Source organism: Ammodytes marinus (assembly GCF_949987685.1).
Source record: "Ammodytes marinus genome assembly, chromosome: 9".
Taxonomy (NCBI): domain Eukaryota; kingdom Metazoa; phylum Chordata; class Actinopteri; order Uranoscopiformes; family Ammodytidae; genus Ammodytes; species Ammodytes marinus.
In genome coordinates this window covers 9,303,769-9,319,367 of record NC_137213.1, presented here as the reverse complement: position 1 = coordinate 9,319,367, position 15,599 = coordinate 9,303,769, and the positions used below count along the sequence as shown (strand labels likewise).

Below are 15,599 nucleotides of genomic sequence, written 5' to 3'. Positions count from 1 at the left end.
CTATAATCATCATTGCTGACAGCAGTGCCATTGTGTGGTTTAAAGAAGCATTGCATGAAATGATCTCCAAGCATTATCTTTTTTTCCAATCCGCTACTATCTTTTTTTATGCAGTTACTGTTTTTGTGATGGGAGTTATGAGAGATATGGTCGATTATAAATCAAATATGTGTCCGACTATGACCTACAACCTCATCAAAAGACAGCAAATGTTTTCATGGAACATTTTGCTTCTCTTATTATGCTGACACACTTCTAACACTGAGTTTGACCCCTGAATAATGAATGAAATTACTCAACACAGACTGCATATAGAGACAATCTAACTACTAGGCTATAGGCTATTATTCTCAAATGCAAGATGTATTTTAGATGGCTTACATTTCACAGCATCTTGTCCCGTTAGGGTGTAAATGCAGTAGCTGTGATAAGTGATAAGAAAAACATATGAAGTCATAAAGATGAAAAAAAATGTAGTTACCCCAGTTTCTTGCCGCTTCAAGTGCTGTGGGCAATATTGTTTCCACATTATTGCACTATAGCTTTTATCCATTTACTTTTAGTCGTCTTATTAATTGCACTTTCATCTTTTCAATCAGTCATTTGACCCATGCTGGATTCTTATTTGTTTATTTGTATTTTCACTCTATGTTCTCAATATCCACTGTAAAACACACTGTGCTGCATGTTCTGAAATGTGAAAAGATGATTTAGTCTTCATGTGATTTTACGAGTGGATCGTGAACGCAGCATTTCAGCCTTGGTGCTCCTCAGCGGTCTGCTCCTCTCATCCTTTTGTGTCACCCGTCCAATCAGCGCTCGGATGCGGGTTGCCGGCCGCTGATTGGCCGCGGAGGAGGAAGATGCGACGGCCATGGAGGAATAGACTGGGGACTTTTCAAAGCGTCCTACTGATGTGAATTTATATTAGCTGCTTATTTACGCGCATTGACTCGTCGTGGTATGTAGTGTGGCAAGCTTGAGGATTAGTAACTGCTGCTCTGCGGTCGGTCTCGTCGTTTCCTGTTTAGTTTGTTTTGTTTGTGTCGGCTCGTTTGATGTGGTGTCGGGCCCTCGCGCTGCTGCTCTGTAGGTGAAGTCACTCCCTAGGAATGTAGCTTGGGGTTACTACTGGCAGAGCTATTATTGAAGGTAAGAAAAAAAGGATTTGAAATGACGATATGGACACAATAAAAAAAACTTAATTAGCCTATTACGGGAATTCTATTTGACTTGTGGTGGCCTGGGTCTAATAGGCTAACTGACATGAAGGCCTAAATATGGACGGGCTGCCTGGGCTAGCATGAGATGCTCCACACTGGGAAGCTGTCACAATGAATGTCAAGCAAAACGTATTGGACCTGAGACATCAGAGCAATTCAGGGCTCCTACTTAATAGGGGGTTGAAACATATTGAAACGTCAATGCTAAAGGGACAAATATACATTTGTATTCTCATGAGTAGGCTAGTTAACTTCATGTTCAACTAATAGCTTAACAACATTTTCCAGTATCTGACTTGTAGTTCAACTAGATTCAAATTTGCATAGTGATTAAATTAGTTTGATTACATTTTCTTGTCATTTTAACACAACTGAAACTACAAACCTGTTTGGGCCATAAAAGGAAAGGAATCTATTTTTATTGTACCATTGCTTCTCCGATTGAACCCTCATTGAAGAGCCGCAGATACTAAAAAAGAAATAGATTTATTTCAACAAAAATGTGACATTCTTTGTTATTGAGTCTTGCCCCATTAAGATGTGTGTTGCCCCATTAAGATGTGTGTGTGTGTGTGTGTGTGTGTGTGTGTGTGCGTGCGTGCGTGCGTGCGTGCGTGCATTTAAGACCAACTCACAGCTGCTGTCCCCTCCCAGGTGTTGCTGTGTGGACGATGCCCGAGCCATGTCTGAAATTGAGGCCACGTACGCGGACTTCATCGCCTCTGGCAGGACGGGACGCAGGAACGCCATGCACGACATCCTGCAGAGCCCCATTGACCCAGAGGGACGAGAGATGTCCCTCACACTGTCCCTGTCCCAGCTACACATCAACGCAGGAGGGGGAGGTAAACACACCGTTAGTTTGGTCTGTCATTCATAAATAAAATATATATGTATTGGGGTGTGGTCACTTTTCTTAATGTAGTTCATTTGGTCTGTGTCAGAGATGAAACAGTTGCTTTTGCATACGATGTGTTGGGAGTGAAGGGCCAATCAGTTGACTGACACACTGCTGACCCGACTCCCTACAGCAACACACAAGCACGGCTAAAAGTTATCGATGATTTGGAATACGGCCTAAAACATGATAAAACATTGCTATACATGATAATGACGTTTAGTTTGGTTTAGTTTATTAATATCCCCATTAGTTTCTGTCTTTTACAGTTGATACTATAGGCTACTGTTTTACACCATTTCTTGCGTAAATAAATACTATATTTCACTTTTTATGCACACCTATTTTATCACTTTCTGAGATTAAAAAAATAATAGTTAAATAATTCTATGCCATCATTGTTCGATAATAATGCAAAGTCCTCTTTATTAAACTAGTTATACATAAAACACATTCTGGTGAGTGGAGAGTGGAGTACCCCCAGATGGCTATCTGAAAAAATGACATATTAAAAGGTGGATTCAGCTCCCTCTACTGTGTGTGCGCTGCAACGAAAAAATCCAGTGTTATTGCACCGCTTAGGCTCTGTAAACGTCCATGATGCAGGCTACAGTGGGACCCCTTTTTTTACATACCCATTTAGTTTTTTACGTAGATACCCATTTTCTTCCCTTTCCTGTTTATTTCCTGCAGATGGAGACGACAGTGAGGACCAGAGCTCCTCCTCCTCTGTCCTCCGGGAGGCTCAACAGAGGAACAGCTAGCCTGCTGGCTGCTCCTGCAGCCCCGCAGAGAGTGACAGGATGGGTCCCAGCCTCTGTGGTCATGCTCCACAGTGGACTGCTTGCTGGAGGCTAGCCACTGCCAGAGGTTTTTGCCCATGAGGAGGGCACTGAGCCCCAAGAATCCACTGTAGAGGCTGCACTGTGCTGCGAAGTGATTACCCAGTGCTAAGACTGTTAGCAGGGGGGGTTGTTGTATTTCAGAGCTGGTGGAGCGAGCAGAGAGACACACATGTGTAGCTCTTGTACAGCTGAAGTTACGTTCAGTCTTACTTAGTAAAACAAACAGGCTGGATGATTGGAGTGAAAAGAGGCAGAGATCGGAATGCAAGTTTTTTGTAGTCGTACAAGCAATCTGAAAGGCCACTGAGACGTGCTGATGTATTAATGGGGGTAGTGTATGTCATGATGCTGATAGAGATTCTATTGCCAGGTAATGGCTTGGGCTTCCTTTAAATTGACAGTACTGTATAGGAGGATTTGGACTTGGCAGACTTAGAAAAAGCTGTAAAAACACCATCAATAACAACACTGGGACTTGGTTAGTTTGTCAATCAACAGTTTTGTCTGATTCAGGAAAGCAGAAGACTGTAACAGAGAACTGCCACGGTGCATGGTGTTACAACAATATGTAATACTACATTTAAAGTGAGTGTGGATGACATGTTTAAATGACCCCCAAAAAAATATAATAATAATGGTGGTGTACTATCTTTTAAAATGTTTATACCTTAGTTTTTTTACCTTTGTAATTGTGCCGTTATAATCACAATCTTGAAAGGAACAGTTTGAAATTTTAGGGAAAGCACTTATCCGCTTTCTGACCAAGAGTTAGTTGATACCAATGTCATGCCTGCATATGATAAATATGTAGCTGAAGTCAGCAGCCGGTTAGCTTAGCCTAGGCTAGTGGTAACAAGGAAGCAGCTAGCCTGGCTGTGTCCCAAGGTAATAAAGTCTGCCCTCCAACACCTTTAAAGCTCATTAATGCACGTTTGTGTTGAATGATGTTATGACATATTTTATATAGGGTAAAGCACAAAGGGCGTTGCTTTATGCTATTTGTTTATGAAAGGTATGCCAAACTATTCCTTTGCTGGGACCGGTTACCAGGCAACAAGCAGAGACTCCAGGAAGCTATTTGTTGTTTTAACACTTTGATTAAACCAATGAGATATACAGTTACTAATATGTTGATTAGTGAGCTTTAAAGGCACTTGTTGGCTGACTTTGTTACCTTTACACTGAGCCAGGCTAGCCAGTTCCCCCTTTTTCCAGTCTTTATTCTAAGCTAAGCTCCAAGCTAGCTTTAATGGCGAGATATGAACAAGTGGTTAAATGGTATTCTGTAGCCCTCAGATTAGCAAAAATGTTCCTACTTTATTTTGCATCCTGGCATTATTATTGTCCTTTTAGAAAATAACAGGTGATTTATGACCAACAGTAGATAAGCTAGCAGCTAAAGCTAATCTGCTGCTGGTTCCAGCTACACATTTAACAGACTGACGTGAGAGCGTCATCAGTCTTATCATCCAACTCTCAGCAGTAAAGTGAATAAGGGCGTTTCTCAAAATATCCAACTATTCCTTTGATGTAGATATGCAATACTCAGTGGAGCTTCCAGTTAATGTAACATGTTTTTTGTGAAAGCTTCTATCAAGGCTGAACTACATTCCTGCTTCTACGTGTAACTGTGTATACATCCCATGATCGTCATCCGCAAAGACCATCATGCATGCAATAGTTAGAACTGGTTGCTCTGTTATTTTCCCACCCACCTATACTCTTACTGTAATACTGCAACTTAACTACTGTGTATCCTTCTTATTGGTGCATTTGATAGTAGGGCAACTAGCCTAGAACTGTTTTTCTAATATTCATTCAGGTTTTCCAATTGTAAAACTGCCATGTGACTGTGTAAGTGACTCTCACGCCCGCTTCAACAACACTGTGTAAAAACCCAGCCATTCATAGTTTAGCATGTTGAAATAAGGCAGGTGCATGATACTGCTAAACGTGCTTATAAACCATATTTTCTACCCTATGTGTCCGAAATAAAAAAAAATACAATGGAAAGGTTCCCTTCTTGTTGTACTTCTGACATTTGGCCAGCAGGTTGCACTGTGGGAGAATGTATGAAACTAGACACTTAAAAACATGCAAACTCAGACTGTGGTAAATTAATATAATACTAAACTTAAGGGATCACGTGTAACCACCATTATTTAAATTATTTGATAAAAAAATAAATGTGACCATAAAGAAAGCAAAGTGATCTTTAAAAGCCTTTCAAATGTTTGCAGATACAGGTTCCTCAAAGGAATTCTTTTGGATCATGTTTTCCATGACATATTGTAAAAAGTTTTTGTGCCCGAACATTTACAAATGCTGTTGTTTCCGTGATTAAAGACCTAAAAGACCATCTGTCGGCTGGGCACCAGTGTGTGTGTGTGTGTGTGTGTGTGTGTGTGTGCGTGTACGTGAGTGTGAATCTGTGTTGCTGATTATGCAAATAAACATTAGACAATTGTACCAGGAAGTTTCGGTAAGAAAAGAAAAAAATCCCCCAGCAGCCAGTTTCTCTTAAGTTCCTCATTCTGGTGGCACGGTGTAACAGTCCATGTCGGGCGCCTGCTACTGTTGTGAGGCCATTTACAACCTGTCTGTCTGTCTGTCTGTCTGTCAAGACAATCTGATGAAAAGGAAATCTGTGGACTAAAATACTTCTACACAGTGGAGGAACAGTTTCCTTATCCAGGGATAGACATATAAGAAAGGTAAGCATAGAACAGTGTGACACCAGTCAGAGATGTGAATCATGCTTTCAGTCACTCACTCAATAGAAGAGTTGAAAAACATTTAACTATGTTTACTTTGTGGGAAAGGGTACATGTTGAATGAGTATATGTTAATGTATGTGTGCGGGATGGTTTTATGGAATTTTAAGTATGGTTGGTTGGTTCAAAATCCTATGACAGTGTTTTTTTATGTATTTGTAATCAGTGGGTTCAAATCATTTGATGTAGGCTTTAGTTGGCAATGCAATACTGTATGTGTCATCAGATTTGTCAAATCAGCTGCATCCAGTTCTGCAGTGGATTGTCTCCTCTGTCTCCCTTCATTTCTCCACTCTTTGGCTCAGTCCACCGCTTAAGGAGGAAGTCTGCTCATCAGTGTGTGTGTGTGTGTGTGTGTGTGTGTGTGTGTGTGTGTGTGTCTGTCTGTCTGTCAGTTCCCAGTCTGTTTGGACCCTTGGTTTCCGGCTGTTTACTGACTGTCAAGTTAAAAATATGACAGAGGCACTGAACCAATAATGCACATAACAGTGACAAACTTCTGAATCTTACAAACTTTTCAGAATGTGTTGCAAAAAAAACCCAACATGGCTCATAAACATATGGAGTTTTCAGGTGTGTTCCTTTCTCTTGTTTGTCATTGGTTTGATGGTGCTTGAATCATTGTTGTCCTTAAAAGGTCGAGTCAGCAATTCTAGAGAACGGTTGTTGTCAAAATCACCTTTTGTCAAAATCAGTGAATATATCTTCTCGATTCCGCTACCTGTCCGTACTGTGTGTGTGTGTGTGTGTGTGTGTGTGTGTGTGTGTGTGTGTGTGTGTGTGTGTGTGTGTGTGTGTGTGTGTGTGTGTGTGTGTGTGTGTGTGTGTGTGTGTGTGTGAACATACATCTCTGTAGTAAACTGGTATGTAAACAAAGGGGGCCCACCATAGCTAGCGACAGGCCAGTTTACAGAGCCTAGGATGTGTATTGACAATGGATTTCATTTTATTTCAAAGGGTGTGCTATCAAAGTGTCTCTCTCGCTGCCCGTCAAGGCCAAAAAACAAACTAGGGGTGTGAGCGTTTACGTTTTTGCATTCACATACCCACAGACCGGACTAGCAAACTGTGTTCCTCTTGTCTTTGTAAATCCTGCACTTTTAGTTTCCCGTTGAAGCAGCAACAGTGTTGTTTTTATTGTTTTCATGAAAATGGTGTTGACTTAGGGCCAACATGTACTTCTGCCACTGTGATGCCTCAATTTCCCTGCATTCTATCAATATAAGTTTATCTGATCCATTTGTATTTCATCTTAGATTTATCTGTCAAGCCCCAAATCGTTAACATCATTCCGGCACATAATCATAAAAGTGTGCGTTATCAGGTGTTATCACGTTATAGGGCAGTAAAGTGAAACTAAACTGTCAACTGGATTCAACTGGACTGGAAGGTGATGATTTACATAAGCACAGAGAGATTAGATAAGCCAGTCAAACTGATAGCAGCAACTGTTTATATATCTATCAGGTTCCTTTAGACACAAGTGGGAATATTAAAGACCAAGGTAATAAGAGAAAAGCAACAAGTAACAATGAGGAACTCAACACTGACTTTTTATACTGTACTAGATTAATAAAAACTGAATATAAAAAACTGGCAAGTGGTTACATATTCTCTAAAAGGTTCAAAGTTTGGGTAAATATGCCAGGGTTCCACAGGGAAGAAAACAAAAACCTCTGCTGGATGTGAACTTTCAACTTTGACATAAATGAGGTTTTACACACTATGTATATTAGATTGACCAATAGGCGTATTACCCTCATGATGTAATAGGTCCAGGTTTCCCCGGGAGACAACCATTCAGCAGGTGATGGTGGAATGTTAAACATTGTATTCTTATAATTATTGCCCTTTAAAAGTGCCTGCACACTGGTAACATTCTTGTGTTCAAATGCTTAGCATGAAAAATGTCAGCGAAAGGAATTCAAACTGAAATTGGCATCATAGTGCATGGATGCTAACATTTGTTAAAAAACCGTGTTATACTTTACACATGTTTCAAAAAGGCCTCAACAGACCACCGTAGAAACATGTCATTCATGCATTACTCATCATGGTCGAGGTTATCTAGGCTATGGTCTAATTGGTTCTTCCTCTTGTGGTCCCTTTGCAATACCTTCTCTGAAATACCACCGTTGCTCACACAGGAATTGTCTTAAAATGGAAGTGTTGTGGTCAGCTGGGTGTGCCCTTGTATGCATATGTCATGGTGCATCAGTGTTTGTGGGCGTCATGCTGGTTAGTGTAAAAAATACAAGCCAGTTTCAAGCCACAATCACAAACTAGAATACAGAAAAGAGCAGCAATAAATAATCTCTCATTACACTGAATGGCCTGGGATCTGACTCAGCAGAATAGCACTTATTATTATGGGTCAAAGTCATGTTTTTGGACTGATGCTTATTTATGTCGCGCTTATACTGGTCAGAAGAAACAGCACCTGTTAAGCAACCACAGTAAAACCATGAAAATTGATTAGTTAACAAGATACATTCTGATTGTTGTTGTATCACCTATTAGAGTGTCCTCATGTTGTAATGTTTAAGCTACTAGAACACTATGGTAATTGTATTGAGAATGACATGAGAAGATTGATACCACTCTCACGTCTGTACTTCAAATATAGAGCTAGCGTCAGTAGGTGACTAGCTTAGCTTAGCATAAAGACTGGGAGCAGGGGAAAACAGCTAGCCTGGCGCAAACTATTGGCAATCTCCTCTGAAACTCACTGATGACACTGGCATGCTGTACTGCAGGGGTCACCAACCTGTTTGAACCTGAGGGCTACTTCATGGGTACTGAGTCATACGAAGGGCACCCAGTTTGATACACTCTTCTGAAATAACAAATTTGCTCAGTTTGCCTTTAGTTAGGCTATATATTATTATTAATGATTAATGATATTCATCTATGTGAAGACACTGATCATGTTAATGATTTCTCACAATGAGTATCAACAATGACTTAAAAAAGGTGGGAAACAGATTATTAGCTCAGTTGGTAAGGCGTCCCCCTCCCGGGCCGGGCCCAGCAGCAGACCCGGGTTCGATTCCCACCCGTGGTCGTTCTCTGCATGTCACTCCCCTCTCTGCCCCATTTCACCTCTGTCTCTCTGCACTATCAAATAAAGCATAAAAATGCCCAAAAAATATATTAAAGAGGACCTATGATGCTTTTTGACTTTTATGACCTATAAACGTTGTTATGATGATTCATAGTCATGCTTAACCATACTAAATTATCAAATAATGACTTACATGCATTTCGACGTATTCCCTGCTGACCGTCTGGGGTGTCTGTGCAGAGCACTAAACACTATTCTAGCCAGTCGAGAAGTCACGTCTTCAAAGCGGTCTACCCTTTCATAATTGGTGACGTCGCATAAAAATTGGTGATGTGACCACGCGGATGTTTCCATGTATGGTAATGCTGTCACTTCCCTGTTCGCGTCTGCCTCGCGCCCTTATAGGTCCATGCTCGCGCTTCCCGCCACTGAAAGTGTTTCGGAAGGAAGGTAACCAATCACAACGGAGTGGGGTTTGCAGGAGGGGGGGGGGGGAGGGTAGCGGAGATGGCCGATGCACAGGCGGAGGGAGCGGAGATTGCCGAAGCACACACACTCAAGTGTTGACAGGATGTGCTGGATCGCCAAAATAAGAGAAAGAGCTTCCCGAAAATCTACATAGTTTTTTGTGATGTGATTCGTGTCAGGTTGCTCTATAGCAGTGTAAAACAAGAAATTAAGACCAGAAAAGTAGTATAATAGGTCCTCTTTAAAAAAAAAAAAAAGTTTATTTGCATATTGTGTTCTACACAATTCATAGTAAATGTGCCAAAAAGCAGACGCAGAGATCTTACAAGGGCAAAATTTTTTGGCTCGCACACTCTGGATTTAGTTGCTAAGAAAAAAGTATACTAAAATACAATATTTTAAAAAGTTAAAAAAAAATACAAATTGCAGAAATAAATCATCTAAATGGTCTGTAATAGTGAGTTGGAATCAATAATACATTCAACAATAATACATTCATTATTTGTATTGACAGATTTTTTCGGCTTGCGTTACCGATAGCCAAAACAGACACGTTAGTCGCGGAAAAACAAAACAAATGTGTAATTTAACTTTTGTAGAGCGCGTCCGTCTCCATGGTTGCTTCAAGCTCCTCTATTTTGATTTGAACGTCCCGTTCTCTCCGCTACGTAGGCAAGATGGCGGCCGTTGAGTGTGGAAAGTGTCCATCGCTCCACACTCAAGTTTTAGACCGTTTTGAGTGCACGACCGAGGATCTTACAGTGCACTGCATTTTGGCACTCTCCGGTTTAGCGCAAAGTGCACTCAAAAAAGTAAGTGTAAGTACAGAAGTGCGCGATTTCAGACACAGCAACAGTTTTGCATTTACATCACCAAAATAAAGTCTATGCCGCCATCTGGTGGCATAGCAACAATGTCCAAAACACACATTAATTTGTTTTACCAAGTAGGCCTACCGCACATAACACATAGCAATGACACATTCAACATGGGAAAACACATACAACCAGTGTGCAGAATAAGTAGGAAGTTTGTCAAGTCTGTTCCCGCTCGAACTACAAAGGACAGTTTGTATTTAGTACACACCTGTCAGGTACACCACTGAGCTGTTAGCAGCTAGCTTAAACATTCCTCACACATTACAGCAACAATTCTTCACAAAGCCATAAAACGTTGGGTTCTTCAGGCATTTCGATAGACAGACATGTTACAGAGTAAATTCTGATAAGAGTTTACACATCATATAAAATGTAGTTTGCATTTATAACTGAGTTTACTTCCGAGTGAACAGAATGCCAACTTACCCACTGCATACCAAGCTAACTTTTTAGCCTACTCCTGCTTCATGCAAGTCAAGATAATTGCTTCCTGGCTTTATAGCGCCATAACATGGGTAGGCTATAAGAACTGGATAGCCTACTAGACTCAAAGCAGGTGCCTTATTTCTCGCTTAGCGTTGATGCCCAATTCTCTTTTTAGCTTTTTAATTCAGGCTACTGTGTTGGGCAGCACACTAGGCCTACACATAAGCATGAGGCTCTGTGAAATCCAAAACCTTCATGGATTAATTTAAAAAATATTGACACAAATATTATCGCAGTTCTACCTGTAGCCTACTGTATAGCCTACCATACTAGCAGTCTTTTCAAATGGTGTTGCAGGACAGTGAATAGTGTTAGAAAGATATTTCTTGTTCTTTTAACCAGAGTTGAGGAAAACAATTAGAAGATTTATTTCAAAGCTTAAAGGTGTATTATCTAAATTGAGTGAGTCCGTTGCTAAGGAGTTGCTATGGTGCAGACAGAGATCTTAAAGTTGTCTGACCTTATAGAAGTGATAAGCTACATATTTACTACTCCCTCTATGCATGGTGTTCATAGTGTGCTCTTAATATGGTGAGCCTAGAGTGACTCAGTGCTCAAGAATGTGAAGTGAATAAACATACAAAAGTGTATAAGTGTAAAAAGCACAAGACTATAATAATAAAAATATCCTCACAATAGCCACTGAGACAAACTGGCAACAAAACTGCAAATAGGTTACCTATTAGATTAACATTCATCTAGAAATCAGGGTTGACTGTCTTGTTTTTTGCGGGTTGGAATTTACATTTGATCAGATTTCATTGCCACACACATGACAATTTACACCTCAAAAAGACCGGCCTGTCAATTATCATTCTCTATTTCTTTGCATTTGAAATAATGTGAGATTCTTAGTATGATCTGTCGGCCTACCCCATTACAGCTACCTGTCAGTACCCAAACTATTTTACAGACTACCAAAAGGGTCATAAGTTTGGTAGTTAGGTTAAATATTTTATTTATTTTATGTATCAAAAGCAGCATGTGAAGCAGTGTAATGGTCATTTACAGACACTCTTGTTAATAATTTAAGTATAGCGTAGCCAATTAATTGTAGCCTACACTTGCTACACATACTTGCTAGTTTATATGTGTATGTGCATTTCCTCTGAGGCTTTTTAAACCAGTGGTGATGAAAAGAGGAAAAGGAGTATGCCACTGGTTTGGTGGTTGTGTTATTCTTACATGTAGGTGGTGTCACAGGTGTTTTGCTACAACGTGTTTTTTTTTGTATGTGTTTGTTTCTGCAGCTGCAAATGGTAAATGTGTAACAGTCCAGCACACACACACACACACACACTCTTCCTTTTTCTCACTTCCTCATGCAGGCAGGGATGGGCTGTATGAAGTCCACGCTGAGCGAAGGTCTGGGCGGAGGAGGTGTGGAGGGGAAGAGCAGCCAGCAGACTGTACGTACTGAGCAAACGCACTATGTCAGAGACCCCACCTCCAATACAAAAACACACATAGTAAGTAGTAGGCAGACAGCTGGGCAGAGCAACAATAAAAGCAGAGTTTCACTTACAAGACGCAGGTTTTTGACGCACCAAGTGTTGCGGTGCCGATTGTAACCCAAGGTGAAGACCAAAGGAAAGAGTCATAGTATTTTTAACATAATGCGTTCAATTGGGTACTTGTATAATGTGCCCAGTTAAATATTTACATGTAACGAATGGGGAAGTGAAGATGAGAATACCCATAGTAATGAGTTAAATGATTTAGGACTCAAGAGGAATTTAGCAATTCTGAAAAATAGTGAGTCAGATATTTCCTCATGAGCAGAACTTCCCTGTCTCACATGATGACGTATATCTGAAGGAAATGAACAGATTGTGAAAGCATGTAGTTTAAAAGAATAACTGTCAGTTAAAATAGAATGGAAAATGGGTATTGCTCTATGATAGATAGAGAGAGAGAGAGAGAGAGAGAGAGAGAGATAGATAGATAGATAGATAGATAGATAGATAGATAGATAGATAGATAGATAGATAGATAGATAGATAGATAGATAGATAGATAGATAGATAGATAGATAGATAGATAGATAGATAGATAGATAGATAGATAGATAGATAGATAGATAGATAGATAGATAGATAGATACTGTCTTAGCAGTAATTAATGTTTTCATATAATTTCTTTGTCTGCCTTTGCAGAATACCTTCCTGTTACCTGGCCAGGTGTTCCAAAAGATGGAAGGTATAGCACGTTATTTCTGTCTTTGTTTGTTTCACTATCTCTTAGTAACTTTCTTGTGTAAAAGTATATAGGTAAAACCACATTTTTGGATAGCTTTCCTATTTGAAAAAAAAAATGTCTTGGAAAGCTAAGTGAGATGCTATGATTCGCTAGCTGTTTATTTAGTAGCAAAAGTCAATGTAGTAACACTAAAAGGTTCAGAGTTTCAAGTCTATCTTAATACCCATAGGCTACATTGAAATAGTGCTTGGGCTATACAGTATATGTAATAATCCCCCTTTTGGCTCAGACAAAATCCACATTCCTATAGTGCCAAAAGGCTGAGCTAAGAAGTTACAAAATATTAATTTAGACTAAACCTAACACTAGCTATCTTTCCGAGTAGTAATGTTAGAAAATGAGTGTCTGAACCTATCCTTTAGACGTATTGATGTTTTTTGCTACAAAATATTATGTAAGCAAGGCTGGACTAGCCTAGCTAAGCTACAACTTCCAGGCTATTTCAACAGAAAAAAGTAGGTAGGCTACCAGCATATTTGGCCAATGCTGAGCTTCATGTGGTAAATTATAATGAAAACCATGTCAACGTTTATAATAACTTCAAAAACTATAGGCAAATATATTTAGATATGCAAGTGACTTACAGTTAAGTATGTATTAGGCCTATTAATGCAACTGGTGGTTAGTGAAGTAGTATTACGTACTGAGTCAGATACTTACTCAAACATTTCTGAGCCAACTTAAACTAACTTTTTCAATAATAGTGTAAAATGTCATTAAAGTCGCTGGTAAATGGTTCCACCAGCCTGCTACCTTATGGTGTCATCATTTGTGGGTTTGTTCATCTCGTTTATGCTTGCCAACATATGAAACAGATCGCAGGATTAAAACAGGCCTATTTTTTTTTGTACTAAACCTGATAATGTGTTTTTCCTCTCTCCTCTCTCAGAGCAAAAGGTGATCGGTAAAATAATGGTCGGCCTTTACCCGTATGAAGCCGTGCATCCCGACGACTTAGGGTTCAAGAAAGGAGAAAAGATGAAAATCTTAGAGGAGTGAGTGTGATTTTGACAGTGGACGGGTAGTATCATTTATTGTCTGCATCATTAAAGGCAGGAACCAAAGATATATACACACACAAGCTATGAAATCAAAGCTACAAGTCAGGTACAGTTCGCCATGACCTATTCAACCCTGATAGACTCACTGGCTCATCTGTATTAGATATGACATGTTCATGTGTATAGAAAGTTACTTTTTCCTCCTTTAAAGCCACTAAAGATGGAACTTAAAGGTGCAGTCAGTGATTCTGGAGAACGTTTATTGTCCAAAATAACTTTTTTGTCAAAATGAGTGAATATCTCTTCGCTCTCCGAAACCTGTCCTGACTTATAGGTAGCGGGGTCAAGGGGAGATATTCAAGGATTTTGTCAAAAAAGTGATTTTGACACTACCTTTAATAGGAATATCAGGGTTGAAGAGGCTTGTCTAGAACTGTGGGATACCTAGGTTTTATAGAAGGTAGACTCTGTCAACTCTGTCAACAATCAAATCACAATACATTTCCTAAAGTACATTTATATCTCCCACAGACATGGGGAGTGGTGGAAAGCAAAATCTTTGACAACCAACAGAGAAGGATTCATCCCGTGCAATTACGTTGGCCAAGCCGACACCATGGAAACAGAGGAGTGAGTAGCTGCATTTAAAATGACTTCATTTTGTTCTCAATAAACCATGTTGTTTTGTGATGACAATTAACATTCCAATGCACATTGGACAAAAAGAATCATAGGCTGAATCCAATGAAAACTGTTATACCTCATTAACTTCCCATATTTAATCAACCAATCACAAAGGAGGATCGTCATTCGTCAATTAAGACAACCATGGTGCAATGTAAAATAATAGGTGAAAGTCAACCTGTGTATGAGAAGGAAAAGGAATCATTTTGTATATTCAGCACACATCCTCTTCATTGCAGGTGGTTTTTTAAGGACATCACAAGAAAGGATGCCGAGAGGCAGCTGTTGGCACCCGCAAACAAACCAGGCTCTTATCTCATCAGGGAAAGTGAGACATCAAAAGGTATGAAAATCCCAGCAGCCCGGAGAGACACATATACCTTCACAAACATTCCTAACTTTCAGAGTTAAGAGTGCGCCCCAGCTTCATTTCAACCATTTCCATATCCCTAGCTACACAGATATACCTCATTTGATGTTTTTTCCCCCACAGGAAGCTGCTCATTGTCCATCAGAGACGTAGACACCAATGGGACAGACTCAGTCAAACACTATAAGATCAGGATGTTGGATAATGGCGGCTACTATATCTCTCCTAAAATCTCCTTCCAAAGCATTAGCAGCATGATCAAACACTACCACAGTGAGTATTCAGAACCCTGTCCCTCTGTTTGGTATCAGCTATGAGTTGGTTATCAGGACTGAGAAATATGATTTCATACATTTTTATACCAGTCTCAGCAGTTAAAGGTCACATATTAGGGGAGAACGGGGTAATGTGAGACACTTTTTACATTTGCTCCCCTCTAAGGGAGCTAAAATGATTTATCAGTCAAAGTTACACATTTCCCATTAATTCAGGATTTTTCCTAGAAACGGGCATTAGCAGAATTTATTCATGACAAAGGGCAGTGAAAATATGATTGTTTAAAAAAAAAGTTGTCTTGTGTCTCAGTTTACCCCAGCTGTGGGTATTGAAATGTCACTCTCCTGTCCCCCACATACATATGTGCCAAACC

The 15,599-nt window shown here is 39.9% G+C and overlaps 2 protein-coding genes across 3 annotated transcripts in view; both read left to right on the top strand.

The window, feature by feature from the left end:
• Positions 1-987: 987 nt before the first annotated feature.
• Positions 988-2,936, top strand: LOC307255149 (cAMP-dependent protein kinase inhibitor alpha-like). The gene is made up of 3 exons (XM_080033782.1): positions 988-1,152; positions 1,878-2,068; positions 2,815-2,936. Exons 2-3 carry the CDS (start codon positions 1,906-1,908, stop codon positions 2,883-2,885), a joined length of 234 nt encoding a protein of 77 aa, XP_079889908.1. The 5' UTR covers positions 988-1,152; positions 1,878-1,905; the 3' UTR covers positions 2,886-2,936.
• A 2,619-nt stretch (positions 2,937-5,555) lies between these two features.
• The window catches only part of lyn (LYN proto-oncogene, Src family tyrosine kinase), a 20,232-nt gene continuing 10,188 nt past the window's right edge, over positions 5,556-15,599 (top strand). The window contains exons 1-7 of one of the 2 annotated variants that reach the window (XM_080034862.1): positions 5,556-5,680; positions 11,965-12,045; positions 12,793-12,835; positions 13,785-13,890; positions 14,428-14,526; positions 14,820-14,923; positions 15,074-15,223. In XM_080034862.1, coding sequence (XP_079890988.1) covers positions 11,971-12,045; positions 12,793-12,835; positions 13,785-13,890; positions 14,428-14,526; positions 14,820-14,923; positions 15,074-15,223 — 577 coding nt within the window. In that variant the 5' untranslated portion in view covers positions 5,556-5,680; positions 11,965-11,970. Of the gene's footprint in view, positions 5,681-11,964; positions 12,106-12,792; positions 12,836-13,784; positions 13,891-14,427; positions 14,527-14,819; positions 14,924-15,073; positions 15,224-15,599 lie in introns of both variants that reach the window. The other variant, XM_080034861.1, reaches the window with a different exon arrangement.

Bases quoted from the DNA above. Each gene is read 5' to 3' on its own strand.
- LOC307255149 (XM_080033782.1), top strand. From the start codon at position 1,906: ATGTCTGAAATTGAGGCCACGTACGCGGACTTCATCGCCTCTGGCAGG. The intron at 2,069-2,814 runs GTAAACACACCG...TATTTCCTGCAG, and splicing joins CATCAACGCAGGAGGGGGAG to ATGGAGACGACAGTGAGGAC.